Raw genomic sequence first — 16360 nt, 5'->3', positions numbered from 1 at the left:
GTTGCCAGATCTTTGTGTAGTCGAGATATCCAGGCTTCTCATCAAGGAAATAATCCTGTGCTTACGAGTAAGTTTGGCAAGTGGGCAAAGAGTTTGGTGGGGTTTTCTCCAGAATATGATCTTAAAAACTGAAACTACTAAGTTTCCCCCAGAATCACAACTTAGTTGAATATGTCCTTCTACAAAATCAGGCCATCCAGCCCAGGGCCATCTTCCCTAGCTTTCCCTTCCAAGTCGTTTTCCAGACTCGTGATTCCCCTCTGCCCTAGGGAGCACAGCCATGCTGGTTGAGGCTAATGAGAGTTGTGAGTCCAAAACATCAGTTTGGGGAAAGCTTGATCTACTCCAACAGGGAGCAAGTCTCCAGCAGAGCAAGAGCTTTCCCTCACCTTCCTCCCAAGGGCCCTTTTTTTAAACCAGGAAATGCCATGGGGAATTGAACCTTGGCCCTTCTGCATGCAAGGCATTTGCTGGGCCACTTGGTCCAACAAGAGAATAACAGCATTTATGCCTTTTATTCTGGTTTTTGGACACCTGAGATGTGTCTTTTTAGTACCTGCCCTATTCTTCTGATTGTAAGACGTGCTGGCTCAAGCCAATGGCCCATCTAGTCTGGCACCCTGTTCTCACAATGGCCAACCAGATGCCTACAGGGAATAAGCAAACAGAACATGAGCACAAGAGCACTCTCCTATGCTGCCATTTCCAACTCCTGTTCAGAAGTATTGCTGCCTCCAGCTGTGAAGGAACAGCATAGGCATGGCTGGTAGCCATTGACAGCCCTCTCCTCCAGGACTGTTGTTCTGGCTGATTTTAATATTCTGTTTTTATACGGTTGTAACTTGCTGCGGGAACTTGTGGTGAAGGATGGGTAAGAAATCCAGTCAGTACCATTACTACTACTACAAATGCCCTGGGAGTTATGTGCATCTTGAGAAAGGAAGGAAAATTCTGCAGCGAGGCCACCCAAATCCTGAGGCTAAATTCTAAGGCCCATGTAAACTATTCCCCTTCAACAAATCTGCATAAAAATGACCAAGTGTTAAAAGAGTAACAAAGAAATAAACAGCTAAGAAATTCAAACACACTCCTACTGTAGCTGGAAACAAGAGTGAGGATTTATTATTTCCTTCTGTATAACTTTTATAAATATGCCAAGCATGGCAGGGAGTAGCTGTTCCCAAGAACAGACAAGAAGCTGGACATTCTCGCATTTCCCCAGAACACAGCAGCAGCTATAGTACACCGTTCTCTGCTTCAGTCTGTGCATCTCCACTATAAACCTCCATAGAAACAGACAGAGATCCAGAAGGCAACTGTAGAAAGGGGAGAAGGATGGGGCTGGTTCAAACTTCAAACTCAAATTCAAAGTACTGGGGATCAAAATAATGGATGCGAACATAGCCGTCCTCTCCACCGCTGCTGTAACTGAAAGCAGAAACAAAGCAGAAACAAAGTTATAGATTCGATTCCAGGAGTTCCAGATTTGACCCTGGTGAGATGCACACTCGCTTAGAACGCAGGGAGATGGACACCCTTACCTCTTTCCATCAGGGTGGAAAGCGACACTGTTAATAGGGCCAAAGTGGCCCTTGACTCTCCCAAACTCTTCCTCAACGCCCAGGTGGAAGAACCTAGAAGCACAAAGGAAAAGGCAGTGAGATACAAGCAACAGAGCCCAGATTTTGATGATGAGAATATCTTCAACATACCTCACTGAAGAGGTAACCATTGCCTACTGGTTGCTTGGGGAATTGACTGAATTGATTCCATCACAGGAATAGGAGAAGCCATAATTTGCTCACCTGGCCTCAAACTTGCCAATCCTGGTGGAAGTGGTCGTCACATCCATGGCCTCCTGTCCACCACCCAACACCACCTGCCAGAGGGAATGGGGGGTGGGGAGAGAACACCTCAGTCACACACTCCTTTGTAATGTGTTAATGGGCCAAGGACTCAGAGCCCAACATACTGACCAAGGATAGCCTAACTTCTGTCTACAGTCTGGTAACCTCTAGATTAGATTACAGCAATGCATTATACATTGGGCTGCTTTTGAAGGTACTTCAGAAATTGCAGCTAGTGCTGTAGAGTCTAGGACCCCAATACCTCAAGGACCACCTCTCCCCATATGAGCTGACCCAGACCTTGCAATCATCATCTGAGGCCCTTCTCCATGGGGCCCCACCACAGGAGGTCTGGAGGGTGGCAACATGCAAGAGGCCTTTTTCAGTGCTGGCTCCCTGCTTGTGGAATGCTCCCCACCCCCTCAGGGTAGCTTGCCTGGCACAATCATTACATACCATCAGGGGCCAGAGGGAAAAACATGTCTCTTCCACCAGGCCTTTGGCTTCTAATTGTGTGACCTCCTTCAGTGGGTGGGGCATTTTAAAAACAGGCCTTTTTAAAAAATATGAATGTGTTTCAGAGTTTTTTTTCCTGTTTTGTTTAATGCTGGTTTTAATGTGTGTGTTATTTATTGTTGTAAGTCGCTGTGGGTAACTTTTGTTTTTTTAAAAGCGACCAATAAGTTTAATAATAAATAAATAAATACTTAAATACATAAATAATATACTGATGTTCCAGTGTCCACCTGAATTCTAGGAACTCTTCCAGCAACCAGACAACAGGGATGACAATCAATACTCTAAGCTCTGGCCCACCTGAAGGGATAGGGAAATGGGGAAGCCTAGCCAATGCTCCCTGCTTACTCTTTCACTCTCGAGTCTTGCCCCTCCATCTCTCAGTGTATTGTCACATCACACCTACCCAATCCTACTGAAGCCAGGTGGAGCTGGCAAAGGAGGCAATGCACAACCAACAGCATATATTCAAAAGGTAACATAGAGTCTAGCATCTCTGTGTCACATGGGGAAGATCCTCCACAAGCCTCTGGGACTCTATGAATGTCTAGCTATAAGGACAGGTGGGGATGCCCCAGGACAAGGGAGAGGTGCCCCATCTGGCCCACCAACATACATGATCAAAGATGGGGGAAAGGGCTGCGGAGTTCACTGGCCGCTCTGTCCGGAACGTCTTCAGGTGGTCAAGCGTCGTGCAGTCAAACAGCTGCAGAGGAAGAAGTGAATTGGCAGGAGCCTTCTTAGCACATTCATCTCTTAAAGACACAAAGCATCAGAGTCTTGGGAAAGGTCACAGTCGTCTGCCCTGGGAATCCCACAATATAATGTCTAACCAGCTGAGCACCCGAAGCAGACTTCTCAGCCACTGCAGAGACCACCTAAAAGCGGCGGCAGCAGGTAGCCCATCGCGGTGGCTGCAGCAAGCACAAAACAGACCTCAGAAGCCAAGGAAGGCTGCTTCTGCTTGATGAGTGATTTCTGCTTGATTATGACACGCACTGATTTATTACACTGTTTTAAGCAATCTTCAGTCCTTTGGCCAGCTGGGACAGGAGTACCAGGCTGTGCCACCAATTCCAAACCAGGAAACTGATACTTGGTGCAAGCAACTCTTGTGCCATATCAAACATAAGAGCCTGGCAGCTGGATCAGGCCAATGGCGTATCTAGCTCAGTGGCCACCCAGATGCCCAAATGGGAAGCCTGTAAGCAGGACTCCGGCACAAGAGTACTCCCTCCACTTGTGATTCTTAGCAACGGGGTGTCAGAGGTGTACTGCCTCCAACAGTGGAAGTGGAACCTATTCATAAAAGCCTTCTCTTCCAGCACTTCCTAGTGTGCTAAAACACGGATGGGGAGTATGAGAAGATTCCTTTCGGGGTGAACTTTTTACTTCTCAGTGACTACTAATGGGTTTCGCACACAGTGCCAAGACAATCTCTCACCAATCCCAAATTCCACACTTAAGAGGGCAAATCAGGGAAAGATGCAGGACGCACCTTGGCAGTGTTATCCTTGGAGGCAGTGATGAACATGGTCATGTCTCGAGAGGTCTGAATGTCATTGATCTGTTTGGTGTGCTCCTTGACGTTCATGAGGACCTCTCCTGACTAAGAGAGGAAAGAGAGGTGAAGGAAACTGAGCGCCTCCAGACCAATGGAGGGAGAAGCCACATCTTTCTTAAGTCCTGAATATAACAACAACAGTAACACTAATAGAACATATTTACAGTGTTCGATGCATTTCACATATGGCTCAAGAATTCATACAATCTTGTAAGATGGGACAGTATTACCATCACCATACTGCAGACAGGGAAGGGCTCGGGTGAAAGATGTCAACTAGCTCACATTGTTAGCTGCTAGTTATAGCAGTTGTCATTATCACCAATCTTACAGAACAGAATTACTATGGTAACTGTTAGAATGAGTGACCCCTAGCTGAAGCTCATGGGATGGCCTTCAGATAATCATTCCCTTTCTATCTAGTTTACCTCAGAAGGTGGTTATAATGGTAAACGATATTTATTTTAAAGCATTTTTTGGCTGCTTTTCTGAGCAAAGCCCATCCAAAACAGCTTACATAATAAAAAAGAGAAAAATAATACAAAACATTAAACTTAAAAACAACAACTATCCAAGTTCCTCTTTTAAAAAAAAAGAATCAGGGGAAAATAAACATAATTCAACAGGACTGCAAAGCACATTGGAGAAAAAAGAATCCTCATCCAGATGGCTGGATGTGGTTTGTCATTTGGTTATCACAGTTCCAACCCACACTAACCTTTGCACTGAACTGGTTCAACTCCCCATTCTCATGTCCCGCAATGATGTATTCCCCAAGGGGACCCCAAACAGCGCTGGTGATTTTGGAATCACTACAGGGGATCTTCATGTATGGCTCGTTGTCCTCTGTAGACAAAGCAAAAGCAGGTGAGATTCAGAGATGCCAAAGGGCAGGGGAGGCAGCCACCCATCCCAACCCTGAGCCCTCCACCTGGTGGCCTCACCAATCTGGCTGGAGTCACGGAGGTCAAAGAAGCTCACAAAACATTGGTAGCCCATTTGTTTGTCTGTGGAAAACATGATGATGTTCCCTCCAAAGTCGAAGCCGCAGGTACGCACAGCTGAGTTGGTCTTGACCAGAGCAAGCTGCTTCCCTAAGGGAAAAGACATCACACATAAAACGAAATTGAAGGAAGGTGTGAAAATCTCTGCATACCAGGTCCATCAGCTCTGACCAGTTCTCCAAGGCCTCAGGCACAGGAGTAGGATGGTTGGGGACAGAGAGCTTTCCCAGCTCTGCTACCAGAGGCTTTTGAACCAGAGATGCTGAGGGCTGGATGCTGGTATCTTACTGATGCAAACCCAGTGAACAGCAGCCCACCTCTTATTGCCAGATAAGCGTCTGCCAAGCTTAGAGTTCAATCCCTCACGTCTACCCAAAGGCAAGACCAAATGAATTCCAGTGGGAACTTTTCCCAAGTCAGTTTCAGGTTGATAGGTTTTTAATCAAACCTTTCCCAACCTGGCACCCACCAGATGTTCTGGACTACAACTCTCATCAGCCTCAGCCATCTTCCACCCTGCACATAGTGCTCCCATCACTCCACAAAAGATTTTATTTGAGGTTCTACCTGTCTCACAGTCCCAGAGCCGGCAGCTGTTGTCTGCGGAGCCTGTCAGCACATGCCTCGTGTCCCCTATAGGAGCAGTCAAGGAACCCCAACACAATTATGTACAACTTACAGAAGGAGGTGGATATGACTTACTGCACAGCTTCAAGTATCCATACTGAATGAATTCCAAAACATGGCTCATCCAACTGCACAAGCCCTGTCAGGTGTCTGGGGCAAAACCTCAACATCTTTCATATGAATCTAAGTATCCAGGAAGTTTCTTTTAACCAATCTGTATTCTTTAAAAAGTAGGTGTTCTTAGGGTTATTCTTACCATCTGCTAATATGTTCAAAGTCATATTTGTATTTGTACTAAATCATTAGCCTCTTAGTCAAACTCACGCATCTGATGAATTAGGTTATTGTCTGTGAAAGTCCAGCCCTACGACCCTTGTCTGGTACAGGAGGCTCCTCTACCAGAACCCCCAAAATAGTGGTCAAAAGTAACATCAGCATTAATGTAAGGCCCAACCACTACTCCAGGAGTAGCCAATGTAGTGCCCATGTTGTTGGACTCAGCTCCCATCAGCCCCAGCCAGAATGGCCAATCAATGGTCAGGGATCTGGGAATACAGAAATATCCAGAGGACACCATATTGGCTATGCCTCCACTACTCTCTGAAATGCTCACTCCAACTCCAAAGTCTCTCAAGAGTATCTCAACTTAATACTTGAAAAAGGGTCTCAAATACACTGATTTCTAAAACCAAAGGATACAGTCAGCATCCACACACCAGACTGCGCCAGTATGTCCGCTGTATGTGCCGAGTCTCTCCCCGTTGACAGAGTACCAAACATTAACAATCTGATAGAAGAAGAATAATCTATTATGAAAATGCATCCAAAACAGAAAGACAAGAACAAAATTACCATCTTCTAGTTTACCTGATTTTGGACAATTTATTGACTACTTAATGGCTTATGAGAAGCAAACAAGTTTGCACTGAGTTTTGGTGAGGGGGAAGTACTGGGAGAACTGTTTATATGGTTAGCTACAAATCAACAAAATATTTGCCTTCAAAAGGACAAGAGAAAATAATATGCTAAATAGGCAACAACTTTTTAAAGACAGCAAGAAGATGCAACTGTGAGAAAGGTGTAAAAAAGAACAGTTCAAGGAAAACATACCGGATCTTTGGCTACTGTGAATAACAAGTCTCCTTCCCTGTTATATTTGATCTGAGTAATTGATCTCTCATGGCCTTGCAACAATATGGGTTTCTGCGAAGAAATGTATTATTAAATCACATATTCCTTATTATTTATTATCCACCCTTCAACCTAAGGTCTCAGGGTGGGTTACAACATTAAAAGTTTAAAACAACTTTCAAATCATAAAAATAAGGTGGCTCCTCAGCTTAGTTGCTGAGCTGAACATTAGTCACTAAAACCACAAATAACTACAATCAACTTAAGTCTCCAAGCACAGGGTCTGCAATATGAAGTTCTCTCGGATACGGCCATTTCGGTTAGGCAAGCGAAGGGGGTCAGGGCGGGGAGGGAAGAAGGGTGAAAACTGTCGTCTCAATAGCATCGCAAGGCGCTCTCTCTCCCTCCTCTCTGCCTTGCAGAAGAAACAGTTCGGCCATTACTACTTTTTAAACCTACCGAGCAAGGAAAGGGGCGGGTTTTCTGATAAAAGGGGGTGTCGGCGTTTGTGGGTTGGGGGGAGAATATAAACAAGGCAAGGAGGCAGCCTGGATTTGGGGTGTGGCGGATTCCGAAAGTGTCGCGCGAGCCCACGGACACGCGTCCCGTTTCTGCGCGGGGCTCGAAAGCAACAAGCATGAAAACAACATGCAGTGCGGCCTATACAGGCCACAGGTAAAGCGCACAGGCAGCGAAACAACGCCCGGGTCAATTAAGAAACCTAATTCGAGAAATCCGGAGGGCGGCGGGGGAGAAAGGGAGTCTTACCATGGCTGCGGTGAAGAGACGCCACCGGGAACAGGAACGGCGCCACGAGCGAAAAAGGCAGAGGAACTGCTTCCGGCACCAAACCGGAAGGAAAAGCCCGGCAGCGGGATTATAGAGATAGGAAAAGGAGAGAGAGGTGCATCCAAAGCATGGTTTCCGTTTGAGGATTCCCCGTATGCGGGGGAGGGTTGCGTCACGCAAGAAGATCACAAACACACACACGTAGAAAGCGAACAAAGATCCCAGTCTCGTTCTATCTATGCGGTGAGAAGAATAACAATCCGCTCTAGCGCTCTCCTCTCTATGGTTCCCCCCTCGCGCGCGCACTCGCCCCGTCTTCTGCCAAAGAGATTGTCAATGGCCGACTTCCGTTTTGTACTGGAAAGCCAGGCTGCGCGTCTCTCTAGCCTCTTGCTCGACTGTGGTCGGGTCTGTCGCCATGGTGTCGCCGGGTGAGGAAGTTATTTCCGGTGCCACAGAAATAAGGGCCGGGTGGGGGGACGGTGACCTGGGAACGAGGCCCTCTTAACTGGGAGGGAGGGGAGGGATCCCTTCTGAATAACGCGCACAACCTTGCGGTGGTCTTTGTTCGATTTACCGTATTTGCAGGCCGCCGTTCTGCCCGCCAGCCGTAGCCTGCATGGCCAGTCAGGAAGGTCGCAGGCTCGCCCTGCCTGCTTTGAAACTGATTTTGAAATCTCTTCCGTCATCAAAGAGTTATTATTTACAAAGACTGCGAGAAAAGTTTTGAGGCGGGGAGGGGGAAGTGTGTGAGATTTGTTACAAGAAAACGAGGGGACCACACTGAGTTCAACATCAGTTTCTCTTTTTCTCTCCCCTCCACTGCTCTCAAGTGGAGATGGGGAACCTGCAGCCCTCCAGATTCCCATCAGCGCCAGCCAGCAGGGTTGGTGGTCTGGAGTGATGGGAACTAGTTCAGGGACATCCGGAGGACCATAGGTTCACAACCTTTGATCTAGGGCTTCCCATCACCTCATATATTGATGCTGTAGTTTATGCTGTTGGAAGTCTTACGGGTGTGCGGGCTCTGGTACCACGTCAAATGGTGTTGGTGCTGGGGAACTGTTAGATGCTGAACCTTGAATCATTCCCTAACTCATGCATTGAAAAATTCTTGAAAACAGTTCTTAGACTGTAGGGATTAGAGCGCTGTGTTGTTACAGGTGAAGTTGCTGCTTTGGTCTTAGTGGCAGTTCTTTGGGGAGGAACCAATCCATTTTTGAAAAGAGGAACTGAGGGTCTGGAGCGAGTGAAGAGAGAGAGCAGAACTCTACAGCTGCTGGCAGAAATTAAATTCCTTTGCCTCAATTACAAGGTATTGTTGCACACCACTCCAATCTCATAAGTGGTGTGAGATTGCCAGAGGGTCCAGGTGCTTACCCAGGGTTGGTGTTTTCTTTTGGAAATGAGCCACAGCGGAGACTCTGGTGTCTATGATGTATGGTCTCTTTACGCATATATACAACCTAAGCCTATGATGGAGGGATTCACAGCATCAATAGCCCAAGAGGGCTTTTCCCATAACTACAGCCTTGGACTCAAGTAGAAATAAAATGTGCTTATTTATTCATGAGATTTGTATGTTGCCTTTCATAAAATGGTATACTAAGGCAATTCAAGGTACAATTTACAATAAACTACACTAAATGCATGTATAGTAAAATAGATGGTGGTTCAAAAGTTTACTAAAACATTGCAATCATAAAAGAGCAGAGTAGACACATTTTCTAGCAACACAAAATTTAAAACATCAGATCTTTAAATGCCTGAGAGTAAAAATGTTTTAACCTGGTACATAAGATAGTAAAGTAGACATGAAGCAAGGGAGGGTGCTTCACAGCTGAGGCACCACGGATGAAAAAGCTCACTGTTGTTGCCACCTGTCAGGTTTCTGATGTGGGGGAACACTGCAGAGAACTACTGGGTGAGATGCTACTTGCTTTTGGAGGTGACATGAGAGTAGGTTGTTCTTAGGATGCCTAGATCCTAAGCCAGGCACCCCCAAACTGCAGCCCTCCAGATGTTTTGACTTACAACTCCCATGACCCCTAGCTAACAGGACCAAAACATCTGGAGGGCCGAAGGTTGGGGATGCCTGTCCTAAGCTGTAAAGGGCTTTAAAGGTTGAAACTAGCACCTTGCATTGGCCTGGTAAGGAACTGGTAGCCAGTGAAGAACTTTCAGAATTGATATACTTTGTTCCCAGTGACCCATTCCAGTTAAAATTGTATTTGCCATATTTTGAATCAGTTGCAGCTATTAACAAAAATAGCCCCAATTACAACACATTACAGTAGACCAGTGTTCTTCAATCTTGGTTCCCCAGAAGTTGGACTACAACTCCCATCATTCCTCACCATTTGTGAAGTGGGCTGGGGAATTGTAGGTCAGCAACAGCTGGGGAACCATGTAAGAAGAACACTGCAGTAGCCTGAAATGGGGTATTAGCAGCTAAGGTCTTTTCAGGATCTCATTGCAGCTCATTGCCATTTCAAATCCAGTAATCCTGGAGGTCTGACCATGCTGTTATTTTTCATTTTTGCAGTACGTGGTGCCATTTGTGCTCAACCAGTGCGGCTCTTTTGTCTACTATCTTACTTTAGCATCTACAGGTTAGTCCTTAATTACTGCTTATAGGGGAAGCGAGTAATATTTGGGGAAGATGCAGACACTTCCAAGTCTTGATTACTGTTTTGTGGCCCAGTTTCAAATAGAACATACTTCAAGTGGGGGGGGGTGCAGTTTTTGAACGCTCCGGTGTAAAAACACTAACAAACCTGCAGAGAGAGAGCCAACTCAACAAGTGAGCTTGCTTAGAACCTGCTCAATTTTTGTTTGTTTACTGACAGAATGCTTTTCACAAGGGGAGCATTCAAAAACAACACCCCTCACCTACAGCTTGAAGTGGTATCATTCACTCTGTCACCTGCACATTCTACCAATTAATTCTGCTGCATGTGTAGACAGAGCCAGAACACTGTGGCTTTTCTGTGTTTATTGCGGCTCCTCCCACATGCAAGCTTTTTGCAGCATCCACATGACATTTCTGGCACAAACACCAACCCATTATTTTTCATGCATATAACCTGGATTTACTATTTTTATAGTAAATCTGGTAAGTGTAAAAATCCTAAAACCTGTTGCTATATTAAGCCCCCCCCCCCATCTCTGCAATCTCCTTCACTTACTGAAGGGACTGCACTATCATAGGTCAGTCTGGAAGTATCTTCCCTGCAGACATTTTCCTGCTTGAGGATGGCTTGTTCCCATCCCAGAGCCATTTCATATTTGTTTGATTAGATCAGCTGTTTCAGTGGTAACCCTTTCCCTCTTCCATTTCAGACCTGACCTTGGCTGTACCTCTTTGTAACTCTCTGGCTCTGATGTTCACATTAGCAACAGGGAAGGTTCTTGGAGAAGACATTGGCGGTGCAAGTAGGTCTCTCCTTTCCTGAGCAGGTGCCAACCCTGTCAGCTCCAGCTGTGCCCTTCTTACAACTGTGCCTTTCTTCATAGAGAGCTAACAGGATTTGCTTATAAATGAATGCCATATGCACCTCTCTTCCATGAGCAAGTTTCATTGAAGTGGATAGCAACAGGGAGCACTTTCAGAGTTTTTGGTTATTTTTCCATTTTTTCCTTTAGGGGCAGCACTGGGAATGCTACTGACAGCTTTGGGAGTTGCACTTTGCATAGCTGGGTCTCTACATGAGAAGTCATGAGAACCGTACTGGAAGGAGGACAGAATTTGTGGAAGGCAACAGTTCTCCATGCTAATGCTGGCTCTGCTTGTAGGACACACACACAGCATTTTTGGAGGCACCCAGTGGGCTCTGCACAAGCTTAGAGCTGTCAAGGCCTGAAGGGAAAGCATTGTCTTCCTTAACCTCTAGCCCCACTGGTTGGCGGCGGGCCCTGGGTGGAATGACTTGGCATTGGGATGCTCCTGCCAGCCTGTCCACAGCAGAACCCTTGAGAGTTCTGGGGGTGCAATAAGGAGCATTTTCAGCTTGGGCAGGGTTTGTTCAAAGTGCTCAAGAGAGCAATTTTCTGCAAAGGTGAACTAAAAGTGCAGGCATTCCTGCTAGTGCACACACAGAGCTGGGAGGCAGGACAGTGGAGGAAGACAATGGAAGTGCTGAACTGTAAATCCCCAAACAGCATCATCTGAAGGACTGCGTAGGCCTATGTGAAGTTGCCGAAGCACTGAAATTGACTCTGGCAGCCCTGCTCTCCGGCCCATAATTAGTTAAGATCTGAAGGGCATGCAGAAAGACTAGGCTGGAGGACAATGTGTTGGGAAAGTCTGGTCTAGGCTAATGCCTAGATTTTTTCCTGTAGATTTACTCTTTGATGCTTATTTTAATTGTTTCTTAATCATAGTATAAGCCACCATAGAAAGTGGTTACCTGGACAGGTGATGTGTAAATGATTGTAAAGAAATAAAAACAATACTGCATTTGAGTATGTGCAGAGTGGCTTTTCCCTGCCACTGTGCAACCACAGCTTCCTACCCACCCAAGCTACTGGAATGACAGCGCAGGCTTCTAGGCCATCTTGAGCTCCAGCACTAAATAAAAATAAATGAAATAAACCCCTGATAACTCTGGGCAAAGCATAAATCTTGTGTTGGCTGCATTTGCAAAGTTTCATGTGTGGACAACTGTACCCTCTTCTTTGGAAACTCCCTGGTGTTTTCAATGAACCCAAGAAAGAGTAATTAGTTGTACACATGTGAGACTTGCAACAGAGTGCTGCAGTGGTTGTTGGTTTTGTTTTGTTTTTAAAATAAAGATTTTCTTGGTTTACATAAGTACATGTATTGCTTCTTTTTTCTGGTTGTAAAGTCTTTTCTACAGATTGGTTACATTTGATATGAGACATCATTGTTGTATACAGTTTAAGATCAGGGAAGAGGAGGGGGGAGAGGAGGGGTGGTGGTGAGTGTTGAGTGCAAGATACTCCATCTTTTTTCCCACCCAGTTTCCCATCAACAGCACCCCTCTCCCCAAAACAGTATTCTGTGGCCACTGAACATGTCTAGTCTTCATTTTTCTATTTTTTAAAAAAATCTAGAAACATTAGCACTCCCCACCCTCCAAGCCTTCAGAAACCCATCCCATGTGTGTAGATTGTCCTTGTATATATACTGCTAATGTAGCAAAGTACAGAAGAACAAGAAAGCAAAGATTTAAGAAGATAACTATGCTGAAGACACATGTCTCCATTTCACCTTTATTCCACTGAGTGTGGTGGTTTGCATGTGGTGACATTACTGCCTCAGTATCACTCAAGGAATAAATAGTTTGTATAAAACGTTGTCATAGCGGAGGGCTGTAAAGGGGCAATTTCTCATGTGACTACTGCATAATTTTTCCATATAGGGAGGTTTCACAAAAATGGCTCCTTATATGGCAATAAAATATTGTATGCAAACTTAAGTAGCAATAAAATGAAGGTAAAATCAGCCCTCACTAATAAATGCTCATCATTCTTGTGTCAAAGGAGTGGGTCAAAAATGCTGGATGAGAACTAGGGATTCAGTGATGGAAAGAAAGTTGCATTCTTGAAGGAATATTAAACAAGGTCCGGGAGAAAAACAGCAACGCTGTACCTTAAAACCTACTTTTATATATACACTATACAGTGGGAAACTGGAGAGAGATTGCCTGGCTCACCTCTTCCAGCTGTCTCACTGAGAAGAAAAGAGACCTAGGGGCATTATCAAATTGAAAGCAAAAATGGTTATGGTCTGAACAAGAATTAAGAAAAATGATTATGTTAAGACAGGACTTGCCAGCCTGACTTGCACTGGAACAATGTCTTCCGACCCCCATAAAGCCCCTCAGCCCCCTTCCACAATGAACCCTGCTCTAAGAGACACACCCACAACAGGCAAAGCTGTGACATGAAAAATCAGAAAAGAATCTTCACTTGCTTTCACAAGCATGAAAGCTGGGACCATGCAGAGTAGCCAGCTCCAGGGAATCACAAGCCCTTCCCTGCAGTCATGGTGGGAGCTGCTCCCCCAATGCTTTCTTCCCCCTGACGGCTGGTAAGAGCAGCTACATCTGTTTCTGTGTGACTGGGAATATAGGCTAGAGACCTCCAAGTCGGCAGTCACTCTGGGCCCCCCAACTTCTGTTTCAGGATCAAATACTATGAAGAAGGGAGGGAGGGAGAAAAGAGAGAGAGAAAGAAAAGGGAGAAATAAGGAAATGAGTTGTGGATGAAGTCTTGTCCTTTGTACAGCACCTAGTGCACTGTTGGTTCTGAAATGAATATTAAACACTAATTAGCACCAGCATACAATGTACCCCCTTTAGACTCCAATGGATACTGCCTCTGTCAATTTTAGCTATTTGTGGCTGAGCACCCACCCACTGAATTTAAAAGAACCAAAAGCTGAAGAATCATCCCAGACCCACCAGCTCTTTTCTCAATGGTGGGAGGGTGCTGTAGGCATCATCTTACAAAGGTGTGAACAAGAAGTCACAGCTCCACACTGCAGCACCTGCTCTCCTAGCATCTCCACCCCATGCACAGGAGACACCCCATGGCTCCTTGAGGACCAGCTCTTACATTCTTACGGCTGGCGATTGCTTGTTGCAGCCACAGCAGCTCCATGGCCAAGTGCTTTCGGTAGCGCTGGAGGTCAGGCACAGCTTGGGGCATCTCTGGTACTTTTTGGAAATGAAGCTCTGCAGAACAAAAGGTCAAGAAACCACTCTCAGTCTGCCTCCCCCTTGCCTTTCCCCTCCTGTTGGCTCCTCTTCGCTGCCCCCCCCCAGGTAATTTTACTGGGGCAGGGACCTGCCTTTTTAGCATAAGCAAAAAGTACCATGCAGAAGAACAGAGAAAAACAGTAACTACAGTGGTACCTCTGGTTACGAACGGGATCCGTTCCGGAGCCCCATTTGTATCCTGAAGCAAACATAACACGCAACTGCGTGTCTGCACATGCGCGGGTCGCGTTTCGCCGCTTCCGCGCATGCGCGGGATGTAATTTTGAGCATTTGCACATGCACGGGCGGCGAAACCCGGAAGTAACGCGCTCCGTTACTTCTGGGTCACCGCGAAGTGCAACCCAAAAATACTTAACTTGAAGCTACTTCAACCCAAGGTATGACTGTACTGCAAAGCAAACGAAGACGGTGGGTGGGAGCTTGGAGTCTCAAATTGTTCCACATGCCTTACCTTGGCTCAACCTTGGAGACTCCATGTCGAGGATCATGCTGCTCCATTCGGACGACATGCTGTTGTGGTGCTTGCCTTCCTCACTCTCTCCTGGCAGGCTGCAGGCATTCCCAGGGGGCCTGCCCACAAGACACTCCTCCTCAGCCTCAGCTGGAAGGCTGCTTGGAAGCTGCATCTTGCAATCAGGGTCTTTTTCCGAGATTAGCTCTTGACAACAAAGCTCTGCCTCCTTTTCATGCAACTTGTTCTTGTTGGCTCCTGGCTCTTCGACACTTAATTCCCTGGCTTTTATTGGTTTCTGGACAGACTATAAGACAGAGGAAGAAGAGCACCATTTTCAGTACAAGGCTGCAACAGTAAGCAGCACCCTCACATTTACTGAAGCCAGTTCTCATTTTCCTCTTCTCTTTCCTTCTGGTGCAATTAAAAGCCAGTGAAAGCACTGCCAGCTTCTACCAAGAGCAGAAAGAACCAGCAACCGTACCTTTGGAAGAAACACCGGCACTGGCATGGAATGCCTGTTCCACTTCAGCCAATCCAGATCCCCTTCAATCTCCTTGACGATGCTCTCATATTCCCCCTTTAAGCTTTGAAATCTCTTCCTGACCAGGTAACCCCTGACACGAGCCTAGGAAGAAAATGAATCATAAAAAATAATTATCACAAATTAGGAAGGAATTAGAGGCCATGAGCCCAAGCCTGGATAGAACACAGGCCAGTCTTCTAGGGCTGCCATGACTTCCCCCCACTTCCTGGCTTTGTGCCTTTAAAAAGCAACCCAGCAAGCAGGAATTATACAGTGACGCTTTTTCTATCTCCATCTTTGCCAGGCTGCTGTGGAAGATGCAGGAGAAAGGCCAGTTAGGAAGTTGGCAGTCCTAGTATACTCTGCTCCTGACCCCAATCCCAAGAGAGGAGATGCTGGAGGCAGGAAAGGAAAGAAAGAGGAGCAAAAGGCATATGTATGTGTGTGCATTTATATAATACATGCTACTTTTCCCTATGGGCATTCTTTAACAGAAGACACCATTTCCATTAAAAAACAGCAGCAGCAAAAAATGTTTTAAGCAGAGCAGTTTATTTGCTGCGAGGGAATCACTGAGGAAAGGGGTGGGATGGGTGAAATGTGTATTTACGCAAAGCAGGCCATGTTGGGAAGGGAGAGTATCTGCTTTGCATGAAGCAGCTCCCAGTCTTGCATGCAGAAGCTCCTCTCGCCTGCTTTGCACCCTCACCAAGCCTCCCGTCCTCCCAGGGCTGCTGCTCCTTTTCAGGGTCTCCAGGGGGATGAGGCCACGATAGGAAGCCAAACCATGAGAACTAGCACCCCTAGGTCTGCCTTGAGTGTCACCCACTATCCTGGTTCCGGCACCTGCAGCGTCACCAGCACCTTCCTCCTCCTTCTCAGCACTAGCTCCTGCTGCTCTTCCTCGCTCTCCGTCATCTTCTTCGGCTTTGGCTGCCCAGGCAACCGCGCTTTCCGATGACGTCTCCGACGCGCGACGAGCGAGTCCACATGTTCTTATTCTTGCAGTTCTCACGAGCAGTCACGAGGTGGCGCTGCCCAGGCGCGCTCTTTGTTCTTCAGGCGGCACACGTTGCAAAGGGGATGCGTTTCTCTCCGATTCCTTAGAGCTGGGCTTCAGCCGGTTTGCCGCTTACTCTCACCTGGCCTCCCCGACACT

General features: G+C 46.4%; 3 protein-coding genes across 6 annotated transcripts; 1 reads left to right on the top strand and 2 right to left on the bottom strand.

The window, feature by feature from the left end:
- Positions 1-1094: 1094 nt before the first annotated feature.
- On the bottom strand, positions 1095-7646 carry EIF3I (eukaryotic translation initiation factor 3 subunit I). Its single transcript, XM_081922893.1, has 11 exons — positions 7458-7646; positions 6669-6761; positions 6258-6345; positions 5499-5564; positions 4872-5021; positions 4646-4773; positions 3862-3972; positions 2980-3069; positions 1806-1879; positions 1542-1634; positions 1095-1428 (listed from the first exon to the last, which is right to left on the bottom strand). The coding sequence occupies exons 1-11, from the start codon at positions 7458-7460 to the stop codon at positions 1347-1349; spliced, it is 978 nt and encodes a 325-aa protein (XP_081779019.1). The 5' UTR covers positions 7461-7646; the 3' UTR covers positions 1095-1346.
- A 145-nt stretch (positions 7647-7791) lies between these two features.
- TMEM234 (transmembrane protein 234) lies at positions 7792-12291 on the top strand. 4 transcript variants are annotated; one of them, XR_014171206.1, is made up of 7 exons: positions 7792-7909; positions 8067-8173; positions 8642-8793; positions 10024-10090; positions 10821-10913; positions 11124-11547; positions 11587-12291. XR_014171206.1 is itself a non-coding variant. In XM_081922896.1 (6 exons), the coding sequence occupies exons 1-6, from the start codon at positions 7815-7817 to the stop codon at positions 11198-11200; spliced, it is 591 nt and encodes a 196-aa protein (XP_081779022.1). In that variant the 5' UTR covers positions 7792-7814; the 3' UTR covers positions 11201-12291. The 4 variants fall into 4 exon arrangements, 2 of the variants coding, with proteins under 2 accessions (XP_081779022.1, XP_081779023.1); XR_014171207.1 differs by having other exon boundaries at positions 11124-11565; positions 11605-12291; XM_081922896.1 differs by having other exon boundaries at positions 11124-12291.
- A 408-nt stretch (positions 12292-12699) lies between these two features.
- On the bottom strand, positions 12700-16185 carry IQCC (IQ motif containing C). The gene is made up of 5 exons (XM_081922895.1): positions 16048-16185; positions 15160-15303; positions 14676-14982; positions 14061-14179; positions 12700-13637 (listed from the first exon to the last, which is right to left on the bottom strand). Exons 1-5 carry the CDS (start codon positions 16117-16119, stop codon positions 13599-13601), a joined length of 681 nt encoding a protein of 226 aa, XP_081779021.1. The 5' UTR covers positions 16120-16185; the 3' UTR covers positions 12700-13598.
- Positions 16186-16360: the final 175 nt, after the last annotated feature.

The sequence above is a fragment of the Podarcis melisellensis genome, assembly GCF_964234715.1.
Source record: "Podarcis melisellensis genome assembly, chromosome: 8".
Lineage (NCBI taxonomy): Eukaryota > Metazoa > Chordata > Lepidosauria > Squamata > Lacertidae > Podarcis > Podarcis melisellensis.
Note: the sequence above shows the minus strand (reverse complement) of the source record. Positions and strands in the feature narration are given on the sequence as shown.

Coding starts and splice junctions, on each gene's coding strand:
- EIF3I (XM_081922893.1), bottom strand. Junction 6,346..6,668: donor TCACAGTAGCCAAAGATCCG/GTATGTTTTCCT, acceptor TTCTTCTATCAG/ATTGTTAATGTTTGGTACTC. Junction 1,880..2,979: donor TTTCCCCCATCTTTGATCAT/GTATGTTGGTGG, acceptor TCCCTCTGGCAG/GTGGTGTTGGGTGGTGGACA.
- TMEM234 (XM_081922896.1), top strand. CDS start 7,815: ATGGCCGACTTCCGTTTTGTACTGGAAAGCCAGGCTGCGCGTCTCTCT. Junction 8,174..8,641: donor ATCTCTTCCGTCATCAAAGA/GTTATTATTTAC, acceptor GTGTTGTTACAG/GTGAAGTTGCTGCTTTGGTC. Junction 10,914..11,123: donor AGAAGACATTGGCGGTGCAA/GTAGGTCTCTCC, acceptor TTTTTCCTTTAG/GGGCAGCACTGGGAATGCTA.
- IQCC (XM_081922895.1), bottom strand. CDS start 16,119: ATGACGGAGAGCGAGGAAGAGCAGCAGGAGCTAGTGCTGAGAAGGAGG. Junction 14,180..14,675: donor GTCTCCAAGGTTGAGCCAAG/GTAAGGCATGTG, acceptor TTTGTTCTGCAG/AGCTTCATTTCCAAAAAGTA. Junction 13,638..14,060: donor CAATCGCCAGCCGTAAGAAT/GTAAGAGCTGGT, acceptor CCTTCTTCATAG/TATTTGATCCTGAAACAGAA.